At 37.9% G+C, this 27,487-nt stretch overlaps 1 protein-coding gene across 2 annotated transcripts; it reads right to left on the bottom strand.

The window, feature by feature from the left end:
* Positions 1-17,233: 17,233 nt before the first annotated feature.
* LOC143884297 (Protein kinase superfamily protein) lies at positions 17,234-27,222 on the bottom strand. Of its 2 annotated transcripts, none has more exons than XM_077387792.1 (8): positions 26,931-27,222; positions 25,417-25,542; positions 21,750-21,894; positions 21,488-21,594; positions 21,170-21,380; positions 20,807-21,044; positions 20,183-20,330; positions 17,234-17,780 (listed from the first exon to the last, which is right to left on the bottom strand). In XM_077387792.1, exons 3-8 carry the CDS (start codon positions 21,841-21,843, stop codon positions 17,505-17,507), a joined length of 1,074 nt encoding a protein of 357 aa, XP_077243907.1. In that variant the 5' UTR covers positions 21,844-21,894; positions 25,417-25,542; positions 26,931-27,222; the 3' UTR covers positions 17,234-17,504. The 2 variants fall into 2 exon arrangements, with proteins under 2 accessions (XP_077243907.1, XP_077243908.1); XM_077387793.1 differs by having other exon boundaries at positions 25,417-25,537.
* Between the last annotated feature and the right edge of the window lie 265 nt (positions 27,223-27,487).

Genomic DNA, 27,487 nt, shown 5'->3' with positions numbered 1-27,487 from the left:
AAAAGTATTTCCAGAATATTACCACAATTAGTCAAATCCCATGTAAAGAAATTCTCTGTATAAGATCCCATGTAAAGATGCCATTCAAGAAAATTCCATATGAAAGAATTTTCTAAACTAAACCTTCAGCAAAATTTAAGGAAGAACTTACTCTTGCTAAAGCTGTTGCAAGATCTGATACGAAAAAGGTAAAACTACTAAAAAGTAAAAAAACCCAACACCAATACTTATCTACATGAATCTCCTAAAAATTCTCTTAATTCCTCTTACTAATATCACCATCTTCTACCTCTAATAGCTTTTACTTTTTTTTCCTTCACCAAATTTACCCTTAAAATTAGTTAAAAGTTACTTTTAATTAGATGAGTAAAAATAGAGATACACAAATCTCTAAAATCTCTCCCCTCTGGCTGCTCAATTTTAAGAAAACAAAAATATTAACAAGAAAGTCATTATAACATAAAATCTTAAGAGGCTTGAGAAGACTATTAAAATGATGCTGTATAAATCACTCAGGATTATATTGGTGTATACTTTGGTGTCAAAAAATGATCTGAACCATCCATTATATTGGGCCTCATATTGAAGGATGACACTGATATGATGAGCCTAAGGTTCCACTTGGGCGTTTATCATCCAATGGGTACACCTTTCAACCTATTGCATATCCTATGGTAAGTGTTAGGTGCCTAGACGGTCCCGCTTGGGGTGGAATAAATTACTTTGGTATTTTAGAGAATAAGATTAGATCTTACCGCATCTGATATATTTAGTAGTTAGGATATTTTAGGATGTTATATATTTAGTAGTTAGGATATATTAGGATGCTAGATTAAGATAAACTTTGGAGTTAACGGTTGCTTCTCCACCCCTTCATAAAAGTTAACGAAAACTGTTGGGGGGGGGAGGAATATCACTGCCCAATCTTTTTTTAGTTATTTCTCTTATTATCATAAGATCTTTCAAGATCTTTCTATGCTTATCTGTAAGTGCTTTATATAAGCACATATTGCATTTAATAGAAATCAATGAATAAATTATCTTAGAATTGTGTCTTCTTGCACAAAGGAGGACTGATCCTTCCCTCGAAGTGGATCAAGAGGCTGATCTTCCCTCTAAAAAGATCAATCACGTTACGAACCATCAGGCTTTGTAACAGTGAGTGCACCAGGATGAACAATCCAGATCATGCAAGCATCATGTGGTGGGGCAGATTGGTTTTCTGTTCTTAACCCCTTTGACCTAATATTAAGCTTGAGTACGGGTGTGGCTCTTTGGCTTAAAGTCATGGGTATGCTCCCCAGTGGCGAGAGTTCAAATCCCCCCGGGCTTACCCGATGCGCGTGGTTTACGGGTGAATGGGCACATCCCACTTTAAAAATTATTAGTACCTCAGCCAATAGAACTCCAATGATCTCTGAACCTCCACCTTTAAGGATTTTCTCTGAACCCCCCCCCCCCCCCCCCAATTTTCCGGCGAAAATTCTTCGTCGTCGTTCTCTCTTTTAAGCCCTCTGTATTGAACTGGGATGTTTTCTGGGCCTATATACCTTTCATTAAGCCAAATTTAATAAGACAAACGGATATTTGTTTCTCCAAAAAGACATGAAAATTTTACATCTAAGTATTAATATCAGACAAGTGCAAGGTCTTACTTGAGAAGAGTCTCCGCAACTTTGGAACGCCGAGCAAAGATGCCATAGAGAACACTTGATCAAACGATCCTAGATGCTTGATACAATAAGCCTCATTCAAGGTTCCACCCTGAAAATACTAACTGTTGATTTTTGTAGTCATAATCTTATGCATTGGATTTCCGTTCAGGATGGGACCAAGGCCATGTGGTTCAAGTCATGCTGTTGTACAAGGTCAACGGCCATGATTTCACATACATGTCCCACAACGGGACCCAAAATTGTCCACATTGATCCAGAAGATGACTTTTTGCCTGGTCAAGTGAATCAGGACCCACTTACACAAATGAAAATTGAATCAAGACATGAATTTTGGTTGGTCCCTTTTTCCAACCAATAAAAAGGGAGAAACCAGTTTCTGTCCACCAAATTTCTCCTCTAGTTATTAATTTGTTTCTTTCACATGAAAACATATAAAAACTTGTATATTTACTTGCATTTCTTGCAACCAATTCGGGATAACTATCTTGAAGCAGTGACAGAGCCTTCTTTGTAGCAATTTTTAACTCCATTGCGGCCCCGGCGAGTTTTTCAAATCAGTAATCTGAACCATAGAACTCACGCCTCCTTTCTTAAAGCTCAGCTTCTTAGTACCCTCCTCGATGAATTGAACCCTCCACCTCAAGAACTCCTCACATTTTCCCTCTGTCCCAAAGGTCTTACTATACAAAGCCTTGTCTCTAAAATACCCAGAAATATTGTAACATATAGGGTGCCCTTCCTTGTTTACACTCTTCATGTAGGCCACAATTTTAAGATCCCAAAATCCCATTAATCTTGAATTCTTTTCTCCATTTTAACGTCTTTCTAAGCATTTCAAAAGGCCGTTTGGATACGCGGATTTTAGAATCCTTTCTTCAAAATTGTAGTTGGGAGACAAGAGAAGAATGAGAGCAGCCGTTTAACTTTTTATTAGAATATTGGATTTTAAGCAAGAAATTGAGGTTTTAGAAATCTCTCCCCCATCCTGAGATTTCTAAAACTTGAAAATATGGGATGATCTCCTACTCTCTTGCTAGCGGAAAGAAGGGCGAGAAAGCAGAAAACGGCAGCTGCTCTCCTTCTTCTCTTGTCTACCATCTACAATTTTGAAGAAATCAAGGATTCTAAAATCTATGTATCCAACGGCCCCCAAGGGCATTTGTCCTTATATTTACTTTTTCCATATTCCAACCCGAAATGAAGAGCTTTTAAAAAGATATCCCCATATGGAATGGGAAATGATAAATGCGCCCCCTTATAATCACTTGGGACACTCAGCTGCATTGTACGTGGCAATCAGGTCCGTTCATCCTTCAAATGTGAAGTACATCAGTCCCTTTGCAGTCATAGATACACTGTAGGTGGGTGTCCCAAGTAATGAAAGGGGGTGCATTTATCATTTCCGAATGGAAATTATAGTATATTGACGCCTCCCTTTGGAAAATTTCCAAAGTAAACGAAAAAAGATTAATAAAATTGCATCAAAAACAGAGAATTTTAGAAGGCTATCGATATTGGCACTCCAGTGTTTTGATAATTGCACGAACTCACCCCGTATCTTCTTATTTAAGTGCCTTATGAGAATTTTTGGGGAATTGTAATAACTTTTGACAGCTCATTAAATAGTAAAAGACAAGATTGACTTTGTGCAATTATCAAAACATGCTAGTGCCAACATCAGTAGCCTGTTAGATTAAATAGTAAAAGAAAGGATGACTTTGTGCAATTATCAAAACACGGTAGTGCCAACATCAGTAGCCTGTTAGAAAAGGCTACTGATATTGCCACAGCCATGTTTTCATAATTAAACAAGCTCATTTTGTCTTTTCTTTTTTAATCGGCGTCTGAGGCCTTTTTGGGAAATGTAACAACCATTTAAGTAATAAAATACAAATGATAACCATGGGATTTGCTAGCGTCCATCTCAAAAGGTATTTCGCAGGTGGTATGTCGCATGCTAGATCAGCCACACAGGCACTTAGTGTGGCTGATCTGACATGCGACATACCACCTGCGAAATGCCTTTTACGATGGACGCTAACAAATCCCGATAAACATTTAAGTAACAAAATACAAATGAGAGTGCAATTATCAAAACATGCTAGTCCTAGCCTCTGAGAAATTTTTTAAGCAGGGCACCTCGTCAGCTATTATAAAATAGAAAAAAGCGATATTCCATGCTCATCATCTGCCTTTGCCTTCTGCAAAACAACATCGTTTTTTAATGTCTCTCTTTTGCTATTTATTTATTTCTTTGGATTCGAAGGATCGGCTTTTGCTTTTTCAAACCATTGCTTTTTCCCGAAATTAGTTTGACTAATTATTACGGTTTAAGCCACCCACCGTGGTTAAAAGCTAACCCCGGGTAACTACTTACTAGTTACTACGACTTGGGACACTCTGTGGTTTAGAATTAACCACTGTTAACCTCGATTACTGTGAAAGTAGCCACAGTGTAATGATAGGGATTAGCTTTCTAACTAATGTTTTGAGAATAATTAGTTAGTAGTTAGTAGTGGCAAGAGTTGATGTGTTCTTTGACCACTGGAACCTCCAGAAAATTTGTAGAGCTGTCAAGGGCTCTCTATACTTTGCACCTATGTCTTGGTCTTTCTTTTTTTTTTTTTTGCCCCCCACCACCCCACCCCCAAGGCCCCAATGATCCACCTGTGTCTTCATCCCTTATTGGTCGGATCCTTTCTAGAATCGTTTTAGCATCTTACTTTCAGGGTACTGATCCAAAAAAATATCTTACTTTCAGGGTCTGGATCATAATCCATTTTGAATCGGACTGTTCATAAAAGTGCTACTTAGGGCTTGGGTTTTGGAGGAGAGTTTTAGGCCATGTTCATTTCAGATTGTTACAATAGATTGTGAGCCGCAAACTGATTACTGGACTGAAATTTATGTTTAATTTTGAGTCCAATAATAGGTTTGTAGTTCACAACCTGTTGTCACAATCTAAAACGAACAGGGACTTAAAATATAAAGGAAATAAACGAGAATAATAAGAGATTTTATATGGTGTGTGGCAGTAGAGTTCAGTATTTTTTCAAAATGTATCGTAAGATCCAGTTCATAAGATGATCCAAACCGTTCATTTGTCAGGCCACAACGTAGACAGGTTGTGTAACCCTCCTAAAAATAGAGGTTTCAGAATTTGAATGGGATGTATGATATTGTATTTTCTGGTGTCCACAAGCATTTCCTGCCACGTGTCATTACTTATCTGGCCTTTGCCCACTTTATCTCGTAGTCGATTGGCTTAACCCAAAGGTCACATGCTTTGTACACGTTGTAAAATGTATGGAAACCTGGGCCGTTTGTTAGATGGGACCACTTGTCGATCAGGTGGGCTAAAATTTAGCAAAGGACCGAATCTTTTAGACACACCTGTTTGGCCCGCATTCCCATGTGAAAAGCAATCTGACGTGGCACTATATGAGGGCCACGGAATCTCATCATGAATTCCCCTCCAAAAAATGAAGAAATAGGGAAATGTTATCAGCCTCTGTATCGTTGAGGGCACTCCTAACTTTATTAAAAGTACGGTATGTCACGCACCATAGGATGATCCGAACCGTCCATTAGATGGGCCACAGCCTAAATAGGATGTGCCCCAAAAATTAATTACATAGGCTGATCCTAATCCTCCGATCTATCGAGGGTTAGATCAACCCTCTAACATTCAGATCGGAGGGTTAGGATTAACCTACAGAAATGATTTTAGTGGCACAACCTATTTAGGCTGTGGCCCATCTAATGGACGGTTTGGATCACCCTATGGTGCTCGCCGTACCGTAGTTTTAATAAAGTGAGAGTGCCCTCATCAAAATACAGTAGTGCTGACACCATTTCCCAAGAAATATAATCGAATAATGTACGATCTTTCTTACTGCTATGTTTTGATTAGTTGCACAAACTCACTTTGTCTTCCAGTATTTAGTCAGCAGTCAAAGGTTATCACAATCCCGAGAAAAGCTCTCAGAATCATATTAAGAAAGGGAGACAATATGAGTTAGTGCAATTATCAAAACGTGGTAGTGAAAATATCGGTAGCCTTTCCATTTTACTTTCATGGGAATGCATGCGAGATGTTGAAACTTGAAAGAGAAAATATAATGCCACCTCTTCTCTTTTGCCCGAAGTCATAGAGAAGCTCTTTAGTCTTGATTGGGCCACCAAGATACGATGCCACCAAAACTAGCCTTAAGAGTTATTTATCAAGCATCTTCGGAGACTCCTAATAGAGTTTATAATTAGCTTATCACGATAGTATTTCAACTCTAAAGAGTGAGAATACCAGTGACTATTTAGTTTCTAAAATGTCTAATTATTACATCCTAAGTAGGTTTTTATTCATTAATGCCGATCATCTGAGCTATTATATCAGAAAATTCTCATCCTAATCGCTCCTATTATAAGATGTATCAGCCAGATGCCACAATATCTGTACAGCAACTAGGGCCTAAGCAATCTTGGGGACCTTTCGTACTGTGCATTTGTATTTATATCAACGAGCAAGCCAAGCATCAAGTACTCCTTTGACCCTGTTCATTTTGAATTTTGTTAGAGAACAAGATCAGATCTCAAAAAATCTGACCGTTGGATGGTTAGTTATTAGATTCGATAACTAGAGTTTCTAGGGTATTTGGGCTAGTTAGTTAACCAAGATTGGGATGGTAGCTAATATTAGGATATCTCTTTTCATACCTATTTTTATCTTTCTTTGTTTATCTCGTAAGGGGTCCATATAAACACTAGTTTATTAGGACATCTCAGGTTCTGATGGGATGGAGCTACCGTCTCCACGCAAACCATGCATAGAGTAGGGTCCACCATTTCACACCTCATATTTTGATGGATAACTGCCACCATCTCTAGCCAAACCCATTCATTAGGATGGGGCCCTCCATTTTGTACCTCATCTTTTGATGAGTGGGACCAATCGTTTACACCCATGCATAGCATGGGGGCGAGCAACACTAGTTTCCTGACATCAAGTATTACATAGCATATATGTACGTATGTAAAATAAGTAGGGCACGTATAAACATGCATTGGCCATTCTTTTTTCAGGTACGGGCTAGCTAGGGACTTGAACCCGAGGCCTAATTGTCGATAAGCTTTTTCTGTACCTTCGTCCCCTTCTTTATTGCCAAAGGCTATAGTAGATATCGACTACCCAGGATATCCACCCTACACGTGGCATACCTCCATTGCTACATTGATTTGGAATAGTCCATCATTTGGCCCACCTTGGATGGTCCACTATACAAATATTGTGCTGAGCGAATCATCCGAACCAATCAATCCATTCGTCCTACATTAATATCATTACCAATCTAACGGCTACGATCATGAGAATCCTTGGTGGGCCCAATAAGATGACAAAGTTCAATAGTCAGTACACCGCGAACTACTAAAGCGGGCTACAAAAGCTTCATGAGTTCCATGAAAATATAGTAATTACAAAGGGCACTTTCGTCACTTCATGAGATTCTCAAATCACATTTCCGAAAATCGCGAGCGAAAATATCTACAGTATCCGCGCAAAAATCTATTTTAGATTCTAAAGAGAGAAAATATCTACAGTATCCCACAAAAATCTCTTTTAGATTTGTGTGCGCAGATATTTTGCCGAAACGAATAAGCCTGGCGATAAATGAATAGGGAACCCTTTCTTTTGGTTTTGTGAGAGCCGTTATATTTAAGACCGGTGTTACTTTTTAGAATTATTTGACATTTTTAGGAAAGTTGGGGGCCAGTATAACTATTAGTGGGCCCATCACTAAATTAATGGCCTAGATCTATAGGTGAATGTGGACCCTTGGTGAAAATTTTCTCGCAAGGGGTTCACATTCAACAAGACAATGATCACATGTAGGAGTGCAACTCGGGTCGAGTTTTGGGAATTTGGGTTGAGCTTTTACCTTAAAATCGGGTTGAGTTTTGTGCAACAAGACCTAACGTTTTTCATTAAAAGGGGTCGATTTATCACTCCCCACAGATAATTATAATTAACTTTCAAACTATTTGGAAATAAGATTAATTTTTAGATGTGGCTTAAAATATATGGTAAAAATGTCATTTAGAGAGATGAAGCAAGAAGGAATATAATTCCATAAAAAGAAATAGATAGAAAAAGGAAAGGAAAATCTGAGATTTTATACGGTGTAAGCCCTTATAGTCCCTTATTTTTCAAAAAGTACTGTACGTACCACACTATAGGATGATCCAAAGCGTCCATATGATTGGCCATAACGTAAATAGGTTGCGCCCAAAAAATCATTTCTATAGGATGATCCCACCCTCGATCTCTAGATGAACTGCATATTATGGAAACTTCTACAGATCAGAGGGCTAGGATCATCCCATGGAAATGATCTTTTGACCACAACCTATTTACGTTATGGCCCATCATATGGACGGTTTGGATTGTCCTATAGTGTGGTCCGTACAATACTTTTTGAAAAATAAGGGACTATAAGGGCTTACACCGTATAAAATCTCAGAAAAATCATATGAAATAAAGGACTCAGTTTCCAAGAAATAAATATAATGTGTCGAATGACAAAAATACCCATTTTCAAGGTTAACTTTTTAAATAATGCCCTATCCGCTAATGTTGTCATCGGCTGCTTACTATAAATTCCGATTAGGGTTTTCTCATCCGGCTACTACGACACCAGAGGAAAAGTCTGTTCGAAAAAGGTGGTCTGTCGGCATGGGACGAAGCCTCATGAAACATGAAATAAACTCCGCCTCCAAAATGGATGAAGCAATCATCTGTTGCTTATGCTTATCTATTAGATACGACGTTCTCCTCCAAGCATGAAAAATGCATCCAGAAGTGGACCTATGGGTGTCCTGACAGTCAAAGTGTCAAACAACAAATCTAATACATACATTAGATTTTATATTTATTCTGCGCTAGTGGACCACCTTTTGCCATCCAAGCTTTCCTCTAACGATGTATTAGCCAGGCGGAGAGACTCCGGTCAGCATCGACAGTGGCATCTGGCAGCTAGAGTTAGGGATGGCAATTAAACCAGTGAAAACGGAGATCCGCCCCGTACGGGACGAGGATTCCGATTTAACTACGGCTCCACCTAGTCCCGTAATCCCCTTACAAAATTGAATTTTTTGCTATTAAATTTGGATTTGCTGCTTTTAATTTGTGTAACTGCACTTACCATAGAACAAATTGTGTTTGGTATTCCTAAATTTTTCCTAACATCTTTCTTAAATGCATTTATAGTAGAATGTTACCAATAATAAAATCCATCAAACACGTTTCCCCGCAATTTACGGGCTAGTTACGGGGATTGGATTTTCCTTGCAAGGCGGGAACAGTGATTCGTCGCCATCCCTAAATTGGGGACAGGGAATTTCCCTTGAGGCAGGAACGAAGAATGCAACATCTGGCCCCGCAAATGCAAGATCTGGCCCCGCCCCGTTGCCATCCCTAGCTAGTGTCACTATTTAATACTTTAAAAATTTATCCCAAAATAGTGTTATTTTGGTGGAAGCCCCAATGATTATGCTGACATTGATGTTTTATTTTATTTTTTTATATTTTTTTATAATTTCTTAATACTGATCGTTGGCTTTAGTTAGCAAAAGAATCCGAATTCTTCCAAACGCTCCAGACAAATCCATTCTCGTAAGGGGAAAGTAACAAAAAAAGGAAAGCATTCAAGCCTGCAAGCTTGCAAAATGAGGTCCTTCGCACCCCAAGATCTTCTGTATCTCAATTTCAACTAAATTTAGTAGGGAAAATCCAGACCGATACGGCAAAACCCACGCCAGCCTAAATTAGGGTTTTGCGAAGATAATTTAGGAAAGGTGGTGGGTGGTGGGAGTCACGCTTTTTTAAGCACCTTTTTATGATAAAAGAAAAAATGTGGCTCCCTCAGGCCTATAAATCTACCACCATCATTTCATAGTGTGTATCCCTCTCTCTCTCTCTCTCTCTCTCTCTCTCTCTCTGTGTGTGTGTGTAGCAAATGAGAGAAAGAAGAGAGACATGGTGAAGATGGTGGTGAGTTTTTGCAGTTAGAGAGGTGGGGAAGATGGAGGAAAAGAAAAGGTGAAAAGGGTTGTGCCTGGCTCCCTGTATGCCACACGTATAAACCAATCTCTTAACTGATTGGCTCATGTGGGTGGCGTGCTCGGAGTCAAGCATGCCTCTCTCTCTCTTTCTCTCTCTCTCAGCACTGCCCTATATGGGTCGATTTATCACTGCCCTCTTTTTAACTTATAATAAAATAGAATGATTATGCTTTTTTTTGCTATTCCATATCTATGAACTAATCATATTGTTTTTTGATAGGAAGTCCAAGAATGATATTGAGATGGAGCTAATATTATTTTTTGATAGGAAGAGTCCAAGAATGATATTGAAATGGAGTTACTCTCTCTCTCTCTCTCTCTCTCAAGCACAAATGACTTGACACTCATAATAGGGATTTGCTAGGGACCATCGCAGAAGGCATTTCACGGACCGGCTGTTGCATGATAGAGCAGCCACCTATGCAACAGCCAATTCGCGAAATCCCTTCTGCGATGGACCCAAGCAATTCCCCTCATAATATTATCATCTTTCTTAGTGTACGAGCTAAGAACACAAGTTTTTCAGTACTCTCTCTCTCTCTCTCTCTCTCTCTCTCTCCATTTTTTCAGTCGTAGCTTTCCCTTAATACTTAATCATGTTCTAGATAGTGATGCAGATGGAAACTACCATGAACATGAGGCGAAGAAGAAGTTTCCTACTGTTAATTATTATTTCTTCCAGGATTGCATAATAAGGTCAGATTAGAGGGTAAATCTTTGAATGCGATTAGATGGTTGAAGGGAAGTGAGGCTCATCACGGTGATTTGCTCAGTGGATTGATGAGGTATTGGACAACGTGTCGGGAATGTCCATTGCATTCCATCTTGTGAGAAGATCGGCGAACTGTGATGCCCACTGTGTCTAGCTACGGAGGGGGCCGCTTCATGGCCAGAGTTGGGAGTCTGTCTTTCTCCCTCCTTGATTGTCTGTTGTATTTTGTATGGTTTTGTTGTTTCCTTGTAATATTTGATCATCTCGATCCCCGATGTTTCTCTTATTAATTCAATTCTTTACTATTCAAAAAAAGAAAAAAAGTTAATCCTGTTCTAAAGAAAAAAGCAATATTTGTTGTGCAAAGTCAGAAATGAGGTCATTTTTCTTCCACCAAGTCACTCTCACCACACAAGTATGTTTTAATTTATTTTTGTAAACTCATCGTTTTTTATCTAATGGGATTTGCTAATGGCAGATGGTCGGTTGCATCTGACAGCAGCCACCATGTGAATGAAGACAAAATCTGCTGAAAAGTGAGCCTTTGTGGCTGCTTTCGGATGCAACAAACCATCCGTGAAATGCCTTCTGTGATGGACGCTAGCAAATTCCGTACTTTAAACGGACCATCTCCGGATAAATAAAGGGAAATGATTTCAGCGTTCCAATGTTTTGATAAACATGCGCTCACTTGTTTGTCGTGTAGTATTTAAAGGGCTTTAGGAGCCGTTTGAGAACCGTGATATCCTATGACATCCTGAAATCATTTCCCTAAATAAATAGGTGATCAGAAAGAATAGAGTCCCCGGTTATAACATTTGCAAGAGACCGGTTGAGATGTTTTCTCCAATGGGGCAGCCAATTTTGTGAACCACTTCCTTAGTACTTCAGTCAATGTCCGATAGTCTTCTCTAGCACTAGTATCTAAAATTAGTAAGAAACACATGACCTTGTCATGCTGTCCTAAACCAACACAGCTAACTCACGTACAGAGCTTCTCATAGGCTCATATCATTTTGTGAACCGCTACGCAAGAGTGGCGTTCCATATATGTACAGGCTATTGATATTGGCACTCACGTTTTGATAATCTGCTGAACTCACCTTGCTGCTGAGAGTTTTTGGGAATTGTAATATCTTTTGGCAGCTGGTTAAATAATAAACAGCAAAGGTGTTCGGCCCATTATCAAAACATGGTAGTTGTAATATAACTAGCCTGGGATTTGCTAAGCAACATCGCAAAAGGCATTTCGCAGATGGTCTGTTTCATGAGAGAGCGCCACATCATGAATGAAGACAATCTGTTTAAAAGTGAGCTTATGTGGCTGCTCCCTAATGCATATGTATAAAATTTTATTACTACCATCTCTCACTCTATAGACTCATGCACAGAAGCATATAATCTGTGTCTATCTAATTGCTATTTTATTCTATTTATTTTGTTCAGTGTTTCTAATAGGAAGGTAAGACCCGTTTCATGTTGCAGCTTTCTTTTGGTCGTAAGGAGGCAAGTGCTGTCAAGTGTCCATCCTTCTTTGTCCTTCAAAAGAACACACCTATTCCCCCAGATACCGATTCTTACATAAAGTGCTCACATAAAGCTACCACTTCCCTTGGGAAAAGCTATCAAAACGTCCCTTCTCCTGTCAAGTGTCCATCCGTATTTTTCCTTCCTTTACTTCAAATAATGCATTCTTTAAATATCTTAATGACCTCCCGCATGATCTAGATCGTATATCTGAATGGCATTTGATCAGTTGATGGGATTTAAAATATTGATCAACATTTTATCATTATTTTCTCGGTTTCTATGGTTAAGATTGTATGAAGTCATATGATTTTGCACAGTGGGCCCAATCATACGCGAGATCTAGTTTGATTTTTGTAGCCCATTATCTTATTGGATAGGATGGGCAGTTGGCATGGGGGACTAGGACCATGCGGGGTGCCAAAAGAGGGTCTACAAGATTAACGGTCTAGATTACTCATACACTTGATTTTTGTGGGCTATGGTTCTCCTTTTTCATCAAGATCTCATCCAACGGTTTTATTGTCTTCCACAAAATCCAGTGAAGGAGGAATTGCCATCACTTTTCTTTTTTCTAAAATGACGACCTTGCCCATCTCAGGGGCAGTGATAAATTCACCCCTTTCTATAATGAATTCACCCCGTAAATTTAAAAATCTACTATACAGACCACACCATAGGTTGATCCAAATCGTCCGTAAATAGATTGTGCCCCAAAATTCATTACCATAGGATGATTCTGTCCCTTCGATCTAACGAGGGACTCACATTATGGAAACTTCTATAGATTGGATGGTTGGAATCATCCTATCAAAATGATTTTTGGGGCACAACCTATTTACTGTCCATTTTGAAATATACAGGGTGAATTCATCGTAGAATGGGGTGAATTTATCACCGCCGGTCAAAATGTCCTTTTGAAGAAGAAAATATTATCCGACTGTCAGAAGACCGATTCCTTCGTCCCACATGTTACCATGTTTGTGTATGCAGAATATTTGCCTTTTTCATGTATCGAATACATTATGAATTTCTGAGGCATAGGGGTTAATTGTATCCGGTAAATAGACCAAGCTATATGAAATGGCTAGGGGTTAATTGTATCCCGTAAATAGACCAACCTACATCAAATGACAGTGATCACTCTATTGGGTATCCTTCATTTTTGGTTGGTAATTCACTAGTTTTGGTTTATTGAACTATATTAGGCAAAATAATGCGCACGGTGGTATGGTAGAGTTTATATTCTCCACGAGCGGCAACGAACTCCTTGGTAACTAGCAAGGGGGAAGGATTGGAAGATCTCCACTCATTCATTCAGTGCATGCGGTGTGGCATATTGAGCAAACCAAGTAACAAAGATATAAATGATTTTAGGGCCCCTTTGGATACCCCTTGGATTTGGATTTGGAGGTGAATTTGGATTTTTAAATCCAAATTCGGTGTTTGGCAAGCCTTTATGACATCTGGATTTGGATTTGAGTGAAATTCACAAGATTTACAAATTTCTCATGTTAGTGTAATTTTTTAGATTTATAAATCCTTTATGCAAGAGGTTATTTCTAAATCTAAATATGACCCGTAAGGGGGTTAAAATGACCAAAATATACCAAAAAAGTGTTAAATGATTTAAGTACCCACATGACATTAAAAACTGATCAAAATACATCGTATTAGGTAAAATGACTAGAAAGCCTCGAGTCAGGCAAAATGACCGAAATACCCCTATACCATGTAAAAATGACAAAATACCCCGACTCGTGCAAAATGACTAAAATACCCTTATGACATAAAAATGATCAAAATAACCTCATACAGGATAAAATGACTAGAATACTCCAATATCATGAAAAATTACTAAAATACCCCTAGATCAAGTAAAAATAACTCATGGCTCATAAAAATGACTAAAATGACTAAAAATACTATCATTAGATAAAAATGATAAAAATACGCCATATTAGGTAAAATGACTAGAAATACCTCTATACCAAGTAAAAATGACAAAATAACCCCGAGTCGTGCAAAGTGACTAAAATACCCTTATGACATAAAAATGATCAAAATAACCTCATATAGGGTAAAATGACTAAAATACGGCAAGATCATGAAAAATTATCGAAATACCTCTGTATCAAGTAAAAATGACATACGGCTCATGAAAAATGACTAAAATGACAAATACCCTCATGAAATAAAAATGATAAAAAAACGTCATATTAGGTAAAATGATTAGAATACCCCTGGGTCATGCAAAATGACCGGAATACACCTATACCGAGTGAAAATGACCAAATACCTTAAGTCATGGAAAATGACTAAAACACCCTTATGACATGAAAAATAATAAAAATACCCCCATACAGGGTAAAATGACTAGAATACCCCTGGATCATAGAAAATGGTTGAAATGCCTCTATATCAAGTATTTTAGGGCTTTTTGGTTTTGTTAGATTTCAAATTCAAATCCAAAGAGCATCCAAACAAAACAAAAATTAATTTAGATTTGAAATCCAAATCTATACGTGGTCATCCGAACGGCATTATTTATAAATTTGTGAATTTTAAAATTCTTGATTTCAAATCCATGGATTATGAAAATCCAAATTCACCTCCAAATCCAAATCCAAGGGGTATCCAAACGGGCTATTCGCACCTTTTTGTTTAATTGGGGCAGCACCTCTCATTTGAAAGAGTAGTCACTAGATGTGGTTGTCCCAAGTAAAAAAGGGGGCCAATATATCACTTCCCATAATTTTAATCAGTATTTTGGTAATAAATAGTTAAATACTACAAATATTTAAAATAAATTAAAAGGGACTTTGAAATCTAATGTGCAGGGGATCTTTACAATAGTAAAAAAAATAGGGCGATGATATTGTCACCCCCCCTGCGTACGCATTCGCCCCCCTTATTAATGCTTTTTGACGTCAAATCAAGCCAAAAGGGGAGCGAATGCGTAATTTAGGGGGGGTGACAATATCATCGCCCAAAAAATATTAAAATTAATAAGGTAGAATGCATTTAAATAAATAGAGTTAATGACATCCCTAATGCCTCCCGCTTCTTGTGCCCAACAACACATAAATAATCATTTTGTGACAAATATTTTTATTAGGGGTTTGCTAGGGTCTATCGCAAAAGGCATTTCGCAGCTGGTCTGTTACATGTCTGACCAGCCACCTCATGAATGAAGACAATAGCTTTTGTCTCCGCCCACAATGTGGGTGGTCTGACATGTGACAGACTAGCCGCGAAATGTCTTTTGCGATGGACGCTAGCAATTCCTTTTTGTTATTATTTAACTAAGAATCATACTTAGGGTCAAGGTTTTAAATTTCGGTTTCGGTACTGATTTCGGACCCCACCGAAATACGAAATTCGGTAATAATTAAAAAATATTATTTAATTAATTTCGAAATATCGGACCGAAATCTGGTAACAGTTTTTTTAAAAAAAATTAAATTAAATCGAAAATCTGAACCGAAATTCCGAAATTTAGGCAGAAATTTCGTATTTCGCGAAATTCCAAATTTCAGCAAATTTCGGTTTCGGTCCCGACCGAAATTTTGGATTTCGGCCGAAATTTAAAACCATGCTTAGGGTTCATAAAAAGGCGATTATATTTTCACCTCCGCACTACGCATGCGCCCCTTGATTATGTGATTTGACGTCAAAAAGTGTTAAAGTTGCCTAATGTTCACGTCAAATCAGGTTACAATGGGGGCGCATGCGTAATGCAGGAGTGAAAATATCATCTCCGTTCATAAAAAAAAGCAGATAAGCAATCAAATCAAACAGTAAATTTAATATAAGGAGAAAAGAGGCATGTGACATGGATATCTTTAGGTACGTGGTTCAAAGAGGACACCATACGAGACCAAGTGCATTTCAAACTTAAAAGAGTCTGGAATCCCTTTTGAAAGATGAAGGCATTGATTGACATGTTTAAAACTTTTGTAATTGATACATAATTACTAATATAATATCATTTCATTTCATATACGAGGCCAGTCAAGACAAAGACAGGCACAAATGCTTTTAGGAAAGTTACTTTTAATAGTGCTCATTCTTAAAAGAATTTTATAGAATTTTACTGTTTAATCTAATAAAGGTGTAATCCCACTTAAATCAATGGCCATTGGTTGAAAAAATGTGTCAATTTAGGGTTTGAAGCACCTAATAATGGCGAGATTACGAAGCGACAGAACGGAGACTGAGTGTGATCACAGGGATATGTCCGGGGGTATCAAATTCACCAAGAGACTGTTAAAAACAGGAAAATTAGCCGAACATAGCTAATCATATTTAAAACAACCCATAAATATAAATCTCTATCTATTAAGCCAGTATGATATTTGAAACCTCAATGTATTAGATATATAAAGAGGTTAGATATATCTCCATGTAATATGATGTGATTCAAATACAAGATAAGAAAAGGCAGGTGGCTTCGATCGATCAATAAGGAGTCTGAGTTGTTCCTACTTTGTAGTCATTGATCTTATTGTGGACCACATAGTAATATTATTTATTGGGTGCCACAAAAAATGTCCCAAAAGCACATATTTTTTGCATAAATCAATAAATAACTAATTCCCACATTAACTTGGAGCCTCCAAGGTTATTTTCAAGAGCTCTTATATGAGGTCTCCACATAATTTTCCTGGTTTTTGGTTAGGATCCTAAATGGGGGAGTCTGGTATGAGATACAGGTTTAAAAGATCTAGCCTAAGGGTTTCATCACCTCTAGAGCTTTTGGCGTATTGGTTAGGCACCTACAGTTTAAATTGCTAGCGTGCATAAGTATAGGTTCAATGATTCAAACCGTTCATCTTGGACACATTGCACTATATACGAACCAATTGAACCATGTATGTAGGAATCACATTGGCCAATCCTAATCCACTATTTGAGTGAAAATTAAAATAAAAATGAACATTGGCATCGACCATAATCAATGGACAAATCTCCACGACCCTTCGCCAAACTAATGAATGATCATCAAACAGGTGGTCCCCACTTAACTTTAGCCTAACTCATTTTTTTTAAAGATAAAATATGCAGCAGAACCTTCTAAATAGTTCAATTTTCTTCTCTTTTTTCACCCACTTTAAAAGAGAGGATTTTTAAAACACATAAAGCCAGTTCTAACTCAATTAGACTCCATAATTACAAGCCTATTCTGGTATAAACAAGAAGCTAATGACAAACAACCAATAACAAAATAACCAATAATGTAATATTACAACAAATTTACAGAAAATCACAAACTTTGAAAGCCCCCAAAAACATTGACTCTCCTGTGAAGACATGCCAGGGGAGACTACCTCATGTGCTTTTCTTAGGGTGCAACACTGGGCCGATTTTTGGGAATTCAGGTTGAGCTGTTACCTTAAAATCGGGTCGGGCTTGGGTCGACTCCAATTCATTTTTTTAGCAAACCCTCACTCGATCTGACCCGAGTTGCACCCCTAGTTTATACTAGGGGCTTCCTCTTTAGGGCCTCTGACTTTGAGATCCATGAAGTCGGAAATGAGGCCAGGCTGTGTGATCTTGTGGTCATCCACCTCCATTAAACCCGTCAGCATCTTGACAACAGTTGACATGGATGGGCGCAGCCTCTGCATGTCTTGCGTGCATAGAAGACCAATCTTCAAGAACCTACAAGCCTCCTCCGCATTGTAATCATTATCTAAGGATGAGTCTACCAGACTAACCAATTCACCATGCTCGTGCAGAACCCATGCCTGAAATACAAGAATCACATGCATGGTATCAAAATGATTTTCAGGAAGAGGCAAGAAAAAGGGAATGAAATTATGGAAAAGGAGGTGGAAATATCATTTCCCTTGCTATAATTGTCATCGCTGCATGCATGGCAATCAACTGATACCCAATTCAGATTAAACAGTTCATTTTTGCATGCATTTGGGATCTTTCATCAAAGTCTCACAATCACACGCCCTCTTAAGTGTTTCTAGAGATTCACTTTACTATATTTTTTAGAGAATAGAAAAGTATCCTAATCAAATACCAAAATATGCAAAGTTTACCTATCTCATGCCTTGATTTGCCTAGAAGGTTGGGTATACTGTTGAAGTTGATTTGGGACTCCACTATTTAGAAGGTCAAGTGGAAGGTCATTCTATGGGAAATATGCTACATGTATTACCTTGGGGTAGGATGACAGCTATTAAGATTTCTCTTTCAAATTTAGCGGGTCGTTTTATGTTGATGTTTAGATCCCAAGAAAAGAGGCTGAAAAGATTGAAAGAGTTCAAAAGAAAGAAGTGCCTCAAACATTTTGCTTAGTGGAAGAAAGTGCATAACTGCCTCCTGTATCTCGAGTTCTACACAAATATGTGCACAAGATAGGTTTGCCTATGTAGCGATTGTTTCAGATATCTTGAGGGGACGGTTTCCCATGAGCCGGTTGCAAGAAGTTCCAAGTCAGAAATGTTAAATTCACCCTCAGAGGAAAGGTCGTCATGGAATAGGGAATTTAAGGTTGCAGAATATAAAACTACTGAGTAGAAATGGAGTGGAGATAATTACCTCTGCTCAAGAGGTAGAGAGAGGAGAGAGGGCGATTATAGTGGAAGGATGGTGGACTGGTCGGCACTCGGCAGCTCAAAGCATATAAGCGTCAAACTCGATTTTATAAAAGTTTCTGGAGGACAGAGAAAGGTTCTGTAGTAAAGCTTGGAACATGACACGGACTGTTGAATCTCAGGTGCATGAAATGCAACATAGCCCAGATAAGGAGAGAGGGGTAAGGGATGGTTTGCTGATTGGAGTTAATGCCTGCAGTTCAATCTCTGCAGGATATCTGTCTGTGACATGGAAGTATCCAAGGGTAGCAGTTCAATTTGGACTGAAGTTGAATGCAGCCCTAACTCTGTTGGTTTAGACCGGGAGTGTGGTAGATGTTATAGAATAATCTATCTGCATGATCAGGATTCAGAGAGGCAACCATCCGTTGGAACCGGAACTTCTCTTGGGTTACTACAGAGAGCTTGGGTGTGTCAGGTTAGTTGTAGGTATCTGAAGTTCTGAACAGAGCTACACAGTGGCAGGTTAGCACAAACCAATGGTTTGTGCTGTATATATTTTGTTTGCACGGATGGGATGTCCTGTCCCTATTAGATGTAACCCATTTTGCAGCCTTTTGAAAATAAAAATTGGGACACCGCACTACTGAGCAAGGCACAATAGAAGATGGCTAAGGAGAGTGTGTGGCATAGATTCATATTGCCAAACATGGGAAGGGATTTTTGTGTGTGCGCGCGTGCGCACGCGCGCGCTGTTTAGAGCATGTAACTGTCACAAATTTTTTGCTATGTGATGTTTTATATTGATATACTTGAATAACAAACAAGCAACACTAGCTTTTATCTTATCATAATTTGGTAAGTTGATGAATGCTTGGTGTGATTGCCATATTGTTTTTCATGTAATTGATTCTAAATGATTGTAGTGAAATGTTTTATGGTATGACACTATTAAAATGGTTCTTAACTATCATGTTTTCTGCTTGTTAGTGTCGCATATTTGCAACAATGATCTATGATCATCTGAGTCTCATTGATGTATTTTAAATTTATTTTAATTCCATCTTATAAGATAATTTAGTTGAGTTTTACAGTATTTTATTTATATATCACTTATGTCATATCTTATGTAATTGATTTTGGAAAATGCAGATACCAATCTCCATTCCCATGTCTGTGACCATATCCATATCTTGGTATCAGAGCATACAGTATTTAGTTATTCACACCATGTAAAATCTTATAAGCATTGGTTTCGTTACAACACAAAATCTAGATTAAGTATTTAAAAAGCTCAATTGCATATCCAAATATTAAAAAAAAAAAAACAGACTACACATCAAGCAATTGGACAAAAAATCTTAAGAACTAGACCAAGTTTCAAGATGCCTCCAATTTGAGCCTGCATCGGGTCTTGAATCGAGCTTTGACTTCTTGAACATGCTATATGGTCATGGGCAATAAAACACAAGAATATAAAATATATATATAAAAGGATAAGCAGACAAATACGACCACACAAACGAGCACCCTCCTAAAAAATTATCAACTAAAGAATTTGAATATTTTCTGTTCTTGTACACTGATAAAGTACTTACCCTTTCAAGAAGATGGTCTTCAAAAGATAATTGTGCATTCATATTGCATCTCCCACTGACTATTTCCAAAAGGAGAACACCAAAGCTGTAAATATCAGCCTTCCGTGTCAACTGCCCACGTATTGCATACTCTGGTGCCAAGTAACCACTTCAAGAACAAATACAATACATGTTAGAGAACAAGCAGTGAATTCCAGTAACAAAGACACTCTTTGACATGGTCTTAGTAGTAGAAGAAAACTGCCTGAGGCAATCATTAACTCGCACGAGTTGACTCTGTTTCACCTTTGGTCCTAGTAAAACCAAGTACAATTTTTTAAACTTGACTATGTGACTATGAAAAATCAAATAACTCGGGGTATAATGGAGAATAAAAGGTAAGGAAACAAGTGTAATCAGTTGAATGAGTTCCCCCCTTGATTTTTCCCTTTTTTTGTTCTGAATGACTGATAAATTTTATCAAGGGGAAGCAAAACGTTACAAAACATGAAGGGCATGAGTTGTTTGTCACATATCGGTTCCCACGGGTATGCCTTTGTCTATAAATTAGTATTGGTGATAAATCCTTATTTACAAAAATGGCAATAATAAACGTAACAAGAAAAGAAAAAGGGTTTAACTTACATTGTTCCTGCGACACGAGTACTAATATGAGTCATGTTTGGTGGGAAAAGCTTCGCGAGACCGAAATCTGCAATTTTGGGGGTAAAATCTTTATCAAGAAGGATATTGCTTGCTTTAATATCTCGATGGATGATATGGGGCTTGACTTCCTCATGGAGGAATGCAAGCCCACGTGCCACGCCAATGCATATTTTTGACCGAATTCTCCAGCTAAACTGAATGTTATTCTGCTTCCCATCTGAAATTAGGCAGGATTCAGTGCAAATTTAAACTCTGTATGACAATACCATCTCATTTACAAGATGACTAGTACCTAAATGCCAGCAATCCTTGAAAACACCAAGCAAGAAATTCTGAAATTACCAAGAAGGGTTTGCGAAAGGCTGTTATTCTCAAGATAGCCATAGACCAATATTCTATGAATTCCTTGTACGCAGCAACCATGCAGCTTAACAAGGTTTTCATGCTCTATATTATTGATCACAGTTATCTCAGTCAAGAACTCCTTGACTCCTTGGCTTGACTCCTCTGAAAGCACCTTAATTGCAACAAGTTTTCCATCTTTAAGCCTTCCCTGTTCATTAAAATTATTTAATAAAATGGATGTCAGTCATCACGAGAAAATAAATTTCAGAAATATAGGGCATAATAATGGAGTAGGCAGTGCTATATCCCATTTACCTTGTAGACACATCCAAAACCTCCCTCCCCAATTTTATTAGCAGGACTAAAATCTTCAGTGGCAATTCTCAACTCCTTGTAGGAGTACAATCTAACATTCTGGACACCTGAAACATCTCAATTGGATCCAATCCAATCAGTACATCACAACCGTACATAAAGTAGATGGGACATATGAGGTAAAATGCATAATGATTTAACAACAGATTTGTCAATAATCTTAACTGGGCATGGTCCACCAATTTTCCAGACTAAAATTTACCTTCATCAACTTCAACCGAACTTCGTTCTGTCGGAGATGTCTCAGTACTTTTGAATAAGCAGGAGAACCAAGTCATTACTGTATGACACACCATTAACCAGCCTTTCTAATTCATGCAAATCTTCATACGAAATCAAAGCCAACCCTGCCAAAATGAACTATTTGATGAGAGATGCACATGCTATTAGATATCACAGAAACCTAAAGTTGAGACTAATGTTCTGTCAAGCCTGAAGATAAGGACCAAGATACTAATGCTTCTGAATAACTAGTTTTCTCATAGTTGAACTCCTTGGACTCAATTTCAAAATAATTAATTACTTCGTTAGGTATCACATTTGGCCAATTTATATTTTTACTTACATACACGTCGACCAATTCTCCTGTTTATGGACCACCAAGTAAAAAAAACTGTGCAGGGAACAGAGCATAACACGGATAGGAAAGCAAAAATCTCTCACACAGAAGCCTACAACAGTGTTCTATTGGTAATTATGTCCTATTTTTAACCTTGTACCTTTGAACCTAGAATATGCTTTGGTGGATGATGATTTAGCTTACATAGAACTTGAACATGAACTTGCTAGATCTGAAATGTTGAAGAAAAGAAAGAGGGATGATTTTTTGAGATATGGGAATAACCTTAGTTCTACGAAAATAATTTATATGATGCTTACTGTAATAACAAGACAGATCAGAAATGATGGAAAACCCTAGAAAACAAATGCTTAACTGGAGATGCTGGATTAGAGCAACATATAGTGAGGAAATTCTTTGCTATTGTTGAAGAGATTAAGTTAGATATGCCCACTCCATGTTCTTAGTTCATTAGCATTTTGTTATTCTATGTTATATTTGATAGGGTCTATCTTTGGATGGCCAAAATAGCATTGATGTAATTCTTATCAGGGGGGTATCATAAATATATTGAATTCATGAGGTGGGACTCAACTCAACCAACACATTCTTCTATCTCCGTTTCTTCATATTTCTACTCCGTTCCTCTCTTCTTCTTATTCCTCTTCTCTCTTCCACTTTCCATCCACTCTCATTAGATGTGTGAAGATGCTAGATGTTGACATTGTATCAAAGCATACGTAGAAGAAGAAGAAACCTAAGATCTGGGTTTTGATTATGCCTTCTTTGAAGCTGCCTATGATCTGAAACTGCTTCCACCTTTATTGGGGTTGAACTTTCGTTTTGATGTCTTCCAATTTGATTGGGGATTGCATATTTTCTTATGCCATCTTTGAAAAAACCTATGATCTGAAACTGCTTTTTATCGTTATTGAGGTTGTACTTTAGTTTTGATACATCCACCATCATTTGGGATTGCATCTTCAATACCCTACATCTATCCACTCCACAATTTGAAACCCTAGACCTACTTCGCTCCACCCTTCAAAACCCTAGATTTACCCTTTAAAACGCTACCACCACCCATCGAACCACTGGATCTGGGCTTAATTTAGATCTCTATTCTCAACCCTTTCAAACCCTGGATCTGGCCGCTCAGCCTTTTGTAACCCTCGATCCAACCTGCAATCACCTCCTTAATGTAAGAGGAATCAAGAATGTCTAGGAGAAGGGCAATCCTGTCAATCTCTTTAGCAAAGAAATTCCACTGAATTTAAGCTTTCAAGAAACCCACTCCCCATCATTCTTAAAACAAAATTGGACGAAAGCTTCTTTTTTAGAAGTCACTGCATAGATGTCAGGGAAAAGGTCCACTAAAGCCACCTCTTTACACCATCTATCTTGCCAAAACTTAACCCAATCCCCTTTGTACACTCTGTATCTAATGCCTTTTAGAAATAAATGGTTTTCTCATGATGTCCCTCCACACCAACAAACCACAGCCCTTGTATTTATCATCAAAATTCCAGTTACCAGAGCAGACATCATACTTACAATAACTCTGGTCCATAGCTGGTGACTTTCCTCCCCAAACCTCCACAACCACGCACCCAGCATGGGCTTTATTAACACATCTCAAATTTTCGAATGTCCAACTTTGATAGGTCTACACACCTCTAAATTAACAAGGTGAAATTTCCTCTTTTCCTCCAAGTCACCTCAAAGAAAGTTTCTCTAAATCTACTCAATAGACTTGATAACACCAATCAGACACCTAAAGAGGGAGGGGAAGTAAATAGGGATAATTTCTAACACCGCCTTTTTTTTTAATGGTAACACTGCCTTAATCAACATGATTCTACCCCCAAGCGACACTAGATTCTGATTGCAAGCGGATAATCTTCTTTCCACCCTTTTCAGAATTGGATCACACATCCTCTTCTTAGGTCTCCCCTCGCAAAAGGGGAGACCCAGATACATGGTCAGGAATTGATCCACGGAGCATCAAAGAAAGCATGCCAATTGTCTCTCTCCTACTCTGAGGTATGAATTCATAGAAGTTTAGACTTTTGAAAGTTAGACCTTTGCCCTGTCAATACTTCATAGCTGGGGCACAGCTTTTAACTTCAACACTTTATCAAGAAAATCTTGCTAAAGATTAGAGTATCATTCTTAAACTGAAGACGAGAGACTTGCACCCCCTGAGACCTAATATGGAATCCTTTAATAAGGTCATTGCTTCTACCTTGTCTAGCATTCTACTCAGGGTTTCAGCAACTACCAAGACAGAAAGGAAGAGAGAGGATCATCTTGCCTAAAACCTCGGGAGGAATTAAAAAAGCCTTTAGGAGATCCATTCACCAAGATGGAGAACCATGCAAAAGATACACACCTCATTATCCAAGCTCACCACCTAGAACCAAAACCCATCAGTCCCAACACATAATCCAGACAATCCCATTCCACACTACTTTTCCATATCAAGTTTACACCCTATGCCTTTTCTTCCAGTCTTGAGTGATAATCTACTACCCCATTAGCTATCAAAGCACTATCCAAAATCTGACAACCGCGGATTAAAACGGCTAGGTTATTAGAGATGACCTTATGCAAAACCTTCTTCAATCTGTCTGCCAGATTTTTATATTTCTACTGCTTTTTAATAATCATTTTAATACATTGTTACTGGCTCAAGTAGGTAATCACATTTACTTGTCATTTTTAAATGTTTACTAATCACGTATTAGTGGGGTTGGTTACATATGGGAATTACTTTTACTTTACAAGTATAAACATAAGACTGCTCTTTATATAAAATACAATGAGCAAAACATCTTCTCTACACACATATTGACAGATCATATATGTGTGTTTACTCCGTGACAAATTCATGAGAGCACACTTCCAACGTGACAGATTGATGTATCTTGGCAGGTAGACGTTGTGAACCCTTCTACACAGATTTCAATCTATTGAGAGCAAAATCAACCTTAAGGCCAGCGTGTCTAAAATGTGCCACTATCCGATAAGTTTATCACTTTATCTCATCCATTTTATTCTTTATTGTCGTCATTTGGGGTTTAATCGTGATTAATAACACACTACAGTTAATTTTCAAAAAAAAAAAAAAAAGCACACTACAGTTACTACTATACATTCTCGTAGTTCTGTACACACTATTTTTATACACCAGAACCAAAAATACGAGAAAACAAAAGCAAAAATAAATTAGGTTTCTGAATAAAAAGAGATGATTCAGGCCAAGCAGCCATGAACTGAACAAGCAGGGTAGTTAACAAGATGTTGGAACCTGTTGCGTGCAGGAATGAATCAGACAGTGGCTGGAATGGAGGAATCCCTGTGCATGGATGCTTAAGTGAATGCAAAGATGGATAACTCAAACCCTGTATATGAAGACCACAAAGTGCGATCTTTCCTACATAAAAAATAGACACAAGTCAAGTAATTAGATGGATAAAGTTTGAAACAGTTCATGACGTAAATCCTAAAGCCATTAAGGAGACCTAAAAAGCAGTATAGAAAGAATAACATCATAAGTCTTAGCAAACCAACCGCCTAAGAGAAGACATTTTAACTTCTGAAAACAAGGAACATCTCTGGCATCAAAATGTTATTAAAATGAAACCATGTTTCACAAAGAACGATCACTATACAGGAAACTAGAAAAAAATGTTATCCTAAATTTTCAGTATACCATGAATCATTATGTTGCTGAAACATGTTCAGATGCACTTGTTTAAGGATAGAGTCATGCTAGAGCTTGATGCTACAACTCTTCATGTGAAGCAGATTGATAAAGTACCTAATGAAAGACTAGATAACAAGATATGCGCATAATCTGATGTGTTTTAAGCCAACATTAGATTAGTTCGCACAATTCCTAACTAAACTGCTAGAGTGATCAACAATTCCGATCCGAACGCATTTCAAAATACAATGTGTGCGTTCAATAAGATGCCCCAGTAGAATTTATAAATATTGATTTTTACAAACAGATGAGAATCAACTCTCAAGTGAAACAGTAAGAATGTAGTTATCATGTTCGCAGTCCATCACTGATTCACTACGTACTCTATGGAACTAACAGAGAAATAATCTACATTGATCGGCTAAGCCACATTGGTTTACTATTTGTTCTCGGTACCAATTTGTTGACAATGACTAGGAGCAACACTATGAAACAACTGTTCTTGTATATGGTTTTCTTTTATCCTAATCCATCATGCCGCCCAGGGCAAAATGCATCTAATTAACTGATTTTATACTCAGAGTCGATGCCGAGGGTAAGAAGACTCTTGGACACTAAGAAAATACAAAAGACTTCCAAAGGCTAAAACAGAGGGAATGCAAGCTCTTCCAAGAAAACCCATTAGGAAAATATTTTGTAAATTGAAGCACTTACTCTTCATTTCACCAGGCATGTAGCAAATTAAACCGAAAAACCTAAAATAATGGCTGCCAAAATCAGCCTTTTTCTCCCCAGCCCCTAGCCCAACCAATCAAGCTGGGGATTGAAGCAATTGCCCATCTAATTTCATCAATCATGTAGCAAAAGCTAATTTGAAAAGAGTAAAATAACCCTAATAAGCAATGAAGCCAAAGATAACGGACCCAATCCAATTCTCAAAACCCAGAACAAAAGGATAAATTTTAGAATTTCCATAGATATCTATGCAGAAATCTGTGATCAACCCACTAATTCAAAAAGTGAAAACAACATTATAAAAAGTAAGTAGAAGAAAACCTAGAGGCCCATTCAATTTAGAAAGACAAATTTCTGACAAAACCCAGAAAGGAAATCACCTAAAAACAGCAGAAGAGTGGAATCGAGACGAAGAAAAAGAGAGGAATGGATGCGTATTTAGAGGTGCTTGAATAGTAAGGACTCTGAATTTCGTCGTCAAACAACGCGAACGCAGACCGCGTCTGAATCACAAACGTGTCTTCTTTTCATCGCTTTGTTTTTTTTCCACAGCTTTGTTGGTGTGTGAAATGGAATGGAGACGATTTGATTGGAGAAATTATATAATGAACGGCCGTATTAACAAGTCAATGTTGTACGTTACCACCTTTGATATGGTGATACGGCCTTTCATCATATGACTTCTCGATTCATTGAGCATCAAAAATAGGGTGGACTTGCACTTCATTATTGTATGGCTACTGAAATGTACCGTCTGGCTTACGCCATAGGATGATCTACCAAAACAAAACAAAAAACAAAGGGACATGATATTTTCACCCCCTCTGCATTACGCATGCGCTCCACTTATTACGTGATTTGACGTGAACAGTGCAACTTTAACGCTTTTAATGTCAAATAACGGAATCAGGGGAGCGCATGCGTAATGTAGGGGGGG

Source organism: Tasmannia lanceolata, unplaced genomic scaffold (assembly GCF_043159265.1).
Source record: "Tasmannia lanceolata isolate RefF3 unplaced genomic scaffold, GAP_Taslan_0.1 ptg000008l, whole genome shotgun sequence".
Lineage (NCBI taxonomy): Eukaryota > Viridiplantae > Streptophyta > Magnoliopsida > Canellales > Winteraceae > Tasmannia > Tasmannia lanceolata.
This window is presented reverse-complemented; position numbering and strand designations above follow the sequence as displayed.

Excerpts from the sequence above, each read along its gene's own strand:
- LOC143884297 (XM_077387792.1), bottom strand. The coding sequence starts at position 21,843 with ATGGTGTGTCATACAGTAATGACTTGGTTCTCCTGCTTATTCAAAAGT. Across the intron at positions 21,595-21,749 it reads TTCGGTTGAAGTTGATGAAG|GTGTCCAGAATGTTAGATTG; the intron begins GTAAATTTTAGT and ends GAGATGTTTCAG. Across the intron at positions 21,381-21,487 it reads GTTTTGGATGTGTCTACAAG|GGAAGGCTTAAAGATGGAAA; the intron begins GTAAATGGGATA and ends TTTAATGAACAG.